General features: G+C 45.1%; 1 protein-coding gene across 2 annotated transcripts; it reads left to right on the top strand.

The window, feature by feature from the left end:
• Positions 1–4,831: 4,831 nt before the first annotated feature.
• Positions 4,832–7,968, top strand: LOC135413607 (inositol 1,4,5-trisphosphate receptor-interacting protein-like 1). 2 transcript variants are annotated; one of them, XM_064653536.1, is made up of 2 exons: positions 4,832–5,662; positions 5,916–7,968. In XM_064653536.1, the coding sequence occupies exon 2, from the start codon at positions 5,926–5,928 to the stop codon at positions 6,907–6,909; it is 984 nt and encodes a 327-aa protein (XP_064509606.1). In that variant the 5' UTR covers positions 4,832–5,662; positions 5,916–5,925; the 3' UTR covers positions 6,910–7,968. The 2 variants fall into 2 exon arrangements, with proteins under 2 accessions (XP_064509606.1, XP_064509605.1); XM_064653535.1 differs by having other exon boundaries at positions 4,833–5,632.
• The last annotated feature ends 1,283 nt before the right edge of the window (positions 7,969–9,251 follow it).

Raw genomic sequence — 9,251 nt, 5'->3', positions numbered from 1 at the left:
TCTTAGTGAAGACACTGCTGGAAAGTCCAGTACCAAAGCTGAAGGATTGTTCCAGGGTAAAGAAGATGGAATGTAGGAAGTGCTTAAGCACTCACTTTCCATAGTGAATGATTTGGGAAAGGTGTCTCCTCATGGTTCTCAGGTGAGGCAAGAATCCCGGGTTACAGTTTCTGTGCTCCAACACAGATAAATAGGATACCTTAGTAAGGCTCTGTCTACAGAAGGATAAGAGGCTATACTGGTCTGGGATGAGCAATGGAATTTCATTTTCTTCCAAGGTTCTTATGCATCCACAGTGATAAGCATTCAGCCTTTCACCATGAAACCGTCATTTTCCTGCAAACCCTTTTTCTATACTTTTTGGAATAAAAAGTCCAAAAATTGCTGTATCATTGTACACCTTAGAATATAGATTGTTATTATAAAAGACCCAAGTATAAGAGAGTAAATGTGAAAATTTTGACTGATGTGCTACAATAACATGGGTGGGACGGAGCATAAAAAGTTGACTGAGACGGCCAAATGTCACTGGATAGAGAAAAGTTTTTACAGAAACTTCCTGTAGCTACTATGTAAGAATAGGTGATTCTGCAGCAAACATTATTAGGAAAAAATACTCCAGGCTAGCAAAAATAAATAAAAAATAAGAACATGTGTTATCTTCAAAGTGAACCCAAATACCTACCGGGAGAAGGCGAGTAGAGTCATTAGAATTATTTGTTCATCATTATAATTTATGAGGAGGTACATCAATGTATGTCTATATATTTAGGCCCTGTGGTTTTAGTGCTTGAAAACAGCTGCAAAATTCAGCTGACTTTTACAAGAGACCCTGGAAAAGAGCAGCCCCTGGCAGTAGAATGAGCTGTTTCTAAAAGAAGTTCAAAGAAACAGTCATTAAGGAAAATGTCAGTTCTAAATTTATTTTCCCCGTTTCTTCCTCTCTGTCATCTGCTATGAATTGGTCCCCAATGGCTTTGCCATTTGAATTTAATCTGGACACAGATGTGAACAAGTCTTTCAGAGCTCTGCTTTGGCAAGAACTTCTGCCCATTCGGGATTGTGTAAGAAAAACTATGTTATTCCAGGATCTATGTGGCTTTTTATCAAGATGAGTGTTTTCTTTAAGAAAAGATTTGCAGCACATGAAAAAATAAATTCAGACAAATATGATGGCTTATATATATGTCTGAAGTTAGTTGCTAGAGTGGAAAAACACTGGAGAAGGCATGTGTCTCTAATCCAAAAATATCAGAAGGGAGAAGTCACCACTTGAGGTTATGTTGGTCTCAAGAAATCTCAGTTCATGCTGTTTAATTGCATGGACTTTTAGATAATGATATCTAGTCTAGGATATCTAATCTAATGATATCTAGGATAATTCCTCCCATTCAGTACGACTTAAAGTCCTCCTCTAATTATTAAACACCCTCAGAAACGCAGTTCTTAGTCCATCTTCGTCTCTAATGAGGGCAATATGTTATTTTTCTGACAGGCTTTTTGCACATCTGCAGGACCACGTAAACTTTTGAATCTTGCTTTATTCAACATGATTTCCTCAGACTGGATCTGTTTTCTCGAGGACTTCATGCAACTCAATTTTTCTGAAGGGCACCAGGAGAGGCAGAGAATGGCTGTCAGTGCAAAAGGCAGCAGTCGAAGGCTTTTTACTGTTCCTGATCCTGCAGTTATATAGATTGCAAGAGGAAACTCCAGAACTTTTATCATTAACAACGTAAGAGAGACATCACAATGCCTAATTAAATTTATTCCTCTATTTATTCAGGCCTCTGAACAAATACAGACATACGTTTACATATCTCTGCATCAATATGTATTGATAAACACATTTGACTGTCATATGGCATCTAAATTCATGTTTATCCAAGCACTGTAGAAAGTTAGCTCATCAGGGGCTCAGCTGTCCTATACTGAGAAATATTTTTACAATTCCCAAGGAGCCTTAAACAACAACCCAGAGTAGCACAACTACAAAGCTCAAGATCCCCTTTGTTTTGGAATGTTCAGAACTAAAAGTTCATCCAAATGTTCTCAGTATTTGCAATCTACCATATTAAAACTGTGCCTAAATTTAGATCCTTTCCATTCCTGTTTAGAATTTGCATTTTAGAGAAAGGTAACAAAGTGAGACATAAAGCAATCATAACAAATAAGTACATGTCTAATTTTAGGTGACATCAGTCTCACTCTTAGTCATATACATTCTTATGTTTGCTGTGATTTACATGTGTCAGTCATGAGGCTGGGTATTTATCCCTCACATCAACAAAGCAGATGCCACAGATTCATTTATTACTCACAGGATAAAGTTCCCGGGGGACTCGTATCATATGTATTCTTCCAATCAAACAGACAAAAAAAGTCACTGAACAGGACAGGACTGAATTAAAATCCAGAAGTTTCAGGAGTTTGTTCAGACTGCTATAAAGATCGATGTCTCAAGGATGAAGGACCACCACCTCCCTAAGGTCTTGCTTTATGGTGAACTTGCCACCGGCTGCTGCATGAGAGGAGCCCTGAAGAAAAGATACAAGGACTCCCTGAAACATCTCAGCCCTGACCATATTGATCACCATAACTGGTCTACTCTGGCCTCCAATCGGGAGGCCTGGAGGCACACCATCTATAACACTGCTGATGCTTTTGAAAAAGCACACAGGATCCCCCTTGAGGAGAAAAGACAATGCAGAAAGAATCGTGCCCTGCAGAATTTACCATCTAAGGAGTCTTTCTGCTGTGCCTTTTGCAACCAGACACACCTGTCTCGTATTGGCCTTTTTACCCACCAGCGCGCTTGTAGCAAACGTGGGTGGAGCCCTTCCCAAATCTTCATTCGCGAAGCCCAGCCATGAATGAATGAATGAAATGAAAGATTGATGTCACCCAGCAAGCAGAGCTTCCTCACAGAACTAAAAGAGTTTAATACAGGGTTTAGGGCTTGTACCTAAATATTTTGCAGTTCTAGTAAGCTTGAATAGCAAAGCACAAAGCTAAAGTACAGTAACAGTTTAATGGGAACAGTCTGTTAAGATGCAAAAATGTTTTGCAAATGTTTTCCTCAGCCCCTCATGCATTTCTAATGCAATAAGCTGAAAAGGGCTGATCATCATGAAACTGCATTAAATGTGCTATAAGTCAAATACCTTTCAGAAATTCTAATAAACTCTTTTCATAATGTATTAGCGTATTCTGCCCTGTGGATCTCATTTTTACCTATTAGAGAACTTATCTAAGATCAGACAAAAGAACTTTTCTGTTCTACTGGCATGCTGAGTGGAATTCATTATTAAACACTGTGCTAGGTTAATCTGATTTGGGAAAAAATCATTAAAGATGCAGGAGATGCTTTTATAAAGATAACTGAAATTAGATAACTGAAAGAAAATGCCCGCCAGAAGAAAACAGACACTCATGAATTTTTATTTTCTTTTTCACCAAATTTCTTCTTTCAGACTCTAAAGGCAGTGAAGATTTGGTTGACTGACCTGTCCAGTTGACAGCCTTGAATTATGTAGTGTGCAATGCCTGATACATTTCTTTACCTTCCTTAAGAAAATCAAAAAGTTTTATGGAGCTCTTTTCAGAAAAGACCTTTTAAATTCCTGGTAAGGATTCCCAGATGGAAGAATGAATGTGACACTTCATAAAAAAGAAGATTTGTGTCTGTAGTCCAAATGCTCAAGTGTCCTGCTTATACACACGTAGGGCCCCAGACCTTATTGAGACTAGCTAAACTACACAGCTCCCAGTGCTGCAATGACTACTCAGACATTCAGTTTGTGAAATATTACGGGACACTTATTCCAAGATAGATTCCATATTCACCGAAATTGGATCTTTTACTCTTCCCCCATCCCTGCTAACTTCACTATCAACCTAAATTATGGTGTTTATATAAAGAGTGGGCAAGCTAAATCCAAAATCAGCTACCCACATTCAGACTGACCATATCCACACATTTCCAGGCCTGTCCTTTCATGGTACTTTGAAAGTTTTTCCCCATAGAAAAGAAGGCTGGATTTCCCTTAATGTTTTGGGACAAAATCTTTCAAGAATTATATGTGAGCAAAACCCGAGCAAGGAAATGACGTCTAAGGTCTATCTTAGCAGCAGTGTTTAAGTCTCATTGCTGCTGTCACCACACTTGTCCAGAAATCTGGGCTGCAGAGGTGTAGTAAAATGATTCTTTCTTGTCATACTGCTGTGCAGACCTTAAGGCTGGGGAGATGGACTATTTGAGAGAAGTGGTACTGCTCACACAACAGGACAAAAGAAAACAGCCTCAGGTTGCACAAGGTGAGTTTTAGGTTGGCTATAAGGAAAACCCTTCACTGAAAGGCAGGTCAATCACTGGAATAGGCTGCCCAGTGCAGTGGTGGAGTCACCATTCCTGAGGGCATTTAAAAGTTGTGTAAATGTGCCACTAAGGGACATGGTTAGTGGTGGCCTTGGCAGTGCTGGGATGGGGCCTTAGGAAACTCTGCTCAGGTGTCTCTTGCCCTTTCATGGGGCACAGACAAGGCAGCAGATGGACATCAGCGTGGCTTGGGCTGGACACTTTGTCAGGAGAGCCCATGGGAGCTTGCTCCTGCTGCTGGCTTTGTACTTGTGGTGGTAATGCCCAGAACTGACTGAGCAGGGGAGTGGGGATGAAGGTTGGGGCTTGTCGGCCAGCTGATGTGCCTGTGGTGGCTGTGACATCACAGAGGACAGGTCACAATGGGAGCTGTCCCTAAGGACAACAGTGGGCAGCCCCAGGGTAGTTGGACTTTGGCAATCAGTGAGTGCAGAAGCAAGGGGAAGGCTGGGATGGATAGTGCTGCCCAGGGGGGTTTCTAACACTGAGTGGGGGCTGAACACCTCAGGGCAGGGCACAGTACCGCTTACAGGCCTGGGGGCGGAAGACCTCAGGGGCTTCCAGCGATGCCACAGAGGCTTTGGAGATGGGCCAGATGCCCCTGGGTCCATGGGATGCTGTGATGTGGCAGGGTTGGGGTCTCGGGAGGCTCTGCTCGGGTGCCTCTTGCCTTTTGCCGGGGCACAGCCCAGCCAGGGGCTGACAAGGAGGCTCCGGGCTGGGGCGGGATGGGCCCTGTGCTGTCTGCAGCCAGGCGCTGCCTTCCCTTCAAGCCTCGATGCCCGTGCTCCCTCCCACCCCGAGCCACTGTGGAAACTTTTCTCTTATGTCCTCCAGGCCATGGTGTAAGACCCCAGGCTCTTCTCATGAGCTCATTGAAGGGGTTTTGTGTCAAAAAGATACAAGGCCCCAAAACCCACTGGACGGATTTATTAAAGTGGCCTTCAGCTCTTTTATACCTTGAGACCGCACACAGGAAAAACGCTACGACTCTTTTCAAGGAGTCAAAATAGCACACTTTTATTGGCAAACTTTGCCAAGTAAGGGAACTTGGCAAAAGTTTAAAACAAACATTAAGTCAACCTAAAGCATTTCACAAAGCACTGACTTAGCAAATTCCAATCCATCCAGGTTTAAGTTACCCAAGTATCAAGAAAAGGAAATTAAGAGAAGTGGAAGAAGTAAAGAAAGAGAGAGAATTATATCTACCACTTTAGATCCATCGTAGAATCAGCTATCAGAAGTCCAAGAACAGTAGGGTCATGCCAATGTGAAGGCCACATGGTCTTGATTTTGTTAGCTCTGGTGGGGCTTTCAGTGTGCCAACCTTTCTGGGGCTGGGTTACGGGCTCCAGGGGGTGTGGTGTGAGGTAGTGCTCTTGGTGTGCCAGTGACTGACTGCTGCACAAGAAACTCTCAAGAAGGATGGATTATGGGGGGGGCAGTGCACCACTCCACCTTGGCAGAACCCAATCTGCCCCCTCCCACACAGACAGAGTTGTTTCTAACCAGTTATAATGTTCATAATTTTTTTCAGTCCTTCAGAAATGGCAGTGGCAATCACACTCCTCCTGGCTGTGGTGGCCATCCTGCTCGGAAAGATGCATGATCTTATAGTCAGTGTGGTCACGGCCCAGTGGATGAAGCTGTATGAGGTTTTTCTGCATCCAGTGATGACATGGCTTTGGCAGGACGTTAAGCTGACCAGCCCCTTGGAAGAAGCCTCACTGCTTCCTAAATTGCAGCGCTGGCCCTTTTGCACTGCTGCAGCAGCTGTGCTCGCCGAGATTTGCTGGGTGGCCTGGCAAAGGCATCTTGCCTCTCACAGCTGCCCTGAGCAGGACAGCTCCAGCAGCGAGGAGGAGGAGGATGACAGTGAGAAGAAGGACCTCAAGGGACAACACCCCAGTGTTCGGATGTTTTCTGTGCACAATGTATTGCCAACGCAGGAACTGTCTGAGATGTGCAGGGATGTGCAGAAGTTGGTGCGTGACCTCCTCCGTGTCTGCCGAGTGATTTGCAAGAAGACTTCCATGCCAGAGATGCACCCAGCCATTGGGAAGGATGGCATCCATGAATCCTGGAATGTCTTTGAGGACCGAATCATGTACCTGCTGGTTGTGTTCCTGCAGCCACCCCCCGGATACTCTTTCAGATTGGAGCTGTATGGTGGGATGCACCTGCCAGAGAGGTGCTGCAATATCCGTGTGGTGCTGGAGTGCACATGCTCAGGGACAGGGGATATGTTTTGTTTTCTCCACCCCTCTGACAACAACCATAGCTCTCCCCTCCTATCCACCCTCTGCACAGGCTCCTACTTAGATGTGGAGGAAATTGCCTGCTGGATGCAAAATTTGGTGGGATCAGCCTGGGAGAGTTTGCCTCAGTGGCATGATTGGGAGCTCCGGGTGCTGCCCTCCTCCCATTCCTGCAGGCTCCTGCTGACTGGACCCTCCGAGGTGCAGCTCTGTGTTGTGCTGATGTTTGCAGTGCAGCAGGGCAGCCCAGGCACCTTCCTGGTCCTCCAGTAGGCAATGGCAGCTTTCCCAGGCGCTGGTTTGGGCTGGGGCTGCACGGGGAGTTGGGAGCACACACAGCTGGGACAGCACAACAGACCAGTATGTTCAGTATATGAAAGAGAAGGGGAGAAGGAAGAGGAAGGGGATAGGTTTGCAGTCACAGCATTTGTCTTCCCAAGTCACCATTACTGGTGGCAGAGCCCAGTTTCCCTGGAAATGGGTGAACACCTGCCTGCCCATGGGAAGACAAATGTTGCAACTCCAAACATCCCCTCAGAATCACAGAATCAAATAGGCTGGAAAATACCTCTGAGGTCACTGAGTGCATCCTATGACTGAACACCATTCCTGGATGTCACACAATCATGTGCCACGTCCAGTCTTTCCTTAACACCTCTGGGGATGGTGACTCCACCACCTCCCTGGGCAGTCTATTCCGATGTCTAATCAGCCTTTCTGTGAAAAAATTCCTCCTAATGTCCAACCTACTCTGGTGCAGCTTAAGACTAAGTCCTCTCGTCCTGTCACTGGTTGCCTGGCAGAAGAGGCACAGCTGCTCCAGGAAGTTCTCTTCCACAAACTCTAAGAACCTCCTAGTCTGGCTACTCTCCACTGAGTTGAGTTTCCAGCAGATATCCAGCAGGTCCCTCCTCCTTCCTTCTGTCCCCTTGATGTGGAATATCCCTTTGGCCAGTTTGGATCACCTGTCCTATATATGCTCTGTCCCAGTTTCAAAATTAACTCTCCCCCAGCCCAAACCAACACACTGAGCAACAGCTTTTGAATTGTTTTCTGTGACAGAGGAACAAAATTTGAGCACCAAAGCCTGCTATCTAGTTCTCATAATAGTACAAAAGGTCATTTTTCCAAGTGGTTAAACTTCACCCTTAGGCTTTCAAGATTATGTGCTGAGTCTTTATTAAGAAAAATCTTATTGCTTTAAGAAGCAGCCATTGCTTTTAAGAAGAGAGAGACACTGTTTTTTTGTTAAAAACAAAACATAAACAAGAAAGCCTTATCCCATTAGCAGCGTGAATGGCATGTGAAAATAAAGTTTGTAATAAAAATTGACATTTCCATGGTTCCTTTTTCCATTGAGGTCTGACAGGTATTTCCAGGGTTGCCAACCCCCCTAGGTTAATTCTATGCATGAAGAACAGTGGGATTAAGCTACTTCCTCAAGTGGAATTCTGAAAAATTAACTGAAAAGGGGAATCATGGAGTTGTTAAGGAAACTTCCCTGTGGGACCATCTAGGAGTCACCTCAGGAGTCACACCCACAGTACCCGCACTAGGACCGAGGTCCCTTCGCAGCAGTGGCCCCAGTGACCCCACAGGTGCCCCACTTGGCTCCCTGCACACATCACACTCACACAGTCAGACCAGGTTTCCTTAACACCTCAACACCAGGTTTCCCACAGCAGAGTCACAGAAGTGAAGATCCTTCAAATACTTTAATCTTCATGCAATAACAGAATAACATCTAGAGCTGGGTGACTCGAAGGAGGGACTCTGAACAAAGGAACCCCTGGGTTTTTATATTCTAGCAGTCCAAATGTGGGAAAGTCTGGGATCCTCGGCTCCTGACATTTCTCAGTGTCCCTCACCTCACTGGAGCCACAGGTCCCCATGCCCTTCATTATGCAAAGCCTCAGCAGTTCAAGGTCTCTTGCCTGGGGCTTCAGCCTCCCACAGATCAGGCTGCAGCTCTCACTGCAGCTGCACACCCAGCTACCAGAACTATATGTATTCCTTAACAGAATCATAGGATCACAGAATGGTTTGGGTTGGAAAGGGATCTTGAAGATCATCTAGTTCCAACCCTGCTGCTGTGGCAGGGACACCTCCCACAAGACCAGGTTCCTCAGAGCCCCATCCAACCTGGCCTTGAACACTTCCAGGGTTGGGGCAGCCACAGCTTCTCTGGGCAACCTGTTCCGGTACCTCATCACTCGCACAGTAAAGAATTTTTTCCTGATATCTACTCTAAATCTACTCTCTATCAATTTGAACGTCATCATTTATCAGATTTTTTTCAAGCTCAGCAACTGTGGGATTGAGATGTTGAGGGTTCCTGGTGGGCCACTTTCATTCTTTTTCCACAGCTGTTGCCATATGTTTTTAGAAGTCCACAGATAAGGTACACACAGATTTTACTTTACCTTTTCCATGGAAGAGCATGTCTGAGGGAGGCAATTGAGCTGTGGACAGCTTGGGCCCTGAATTTGAGTGGTTGCAGCTGTGAAGTTGTGAAGGAATGTAAACAACAAAGATGAGAAGGTGGACAGGGAGGACGGAGCTGCGTGGCAGCTGTGATAGCCAGAGAGCCTGGACTGTTTGTTGAGTGACCCTGA

The sequence above is a fragment of the Pseudopipra pipra genome, chromosome 4 (assembly GCF_036250125.1).
Source record: "Pseudopipra pipra isolate bDixPip1 chromosome 4, bDixPip1.hap1, whole genome shotgun sequence".
Classification (NCBI taxonomy): domain Eukaryota; kingdom Metazoa; phylum Chordata; class Aves; order Passeriformes; family Pipridae; genus Pseudopipra; species Pseudopipra pipra.
Note: the sequence above shows the minus strand (reverse complement) of the source record. Positions and strands in the feature narration are given on the sequence as shown.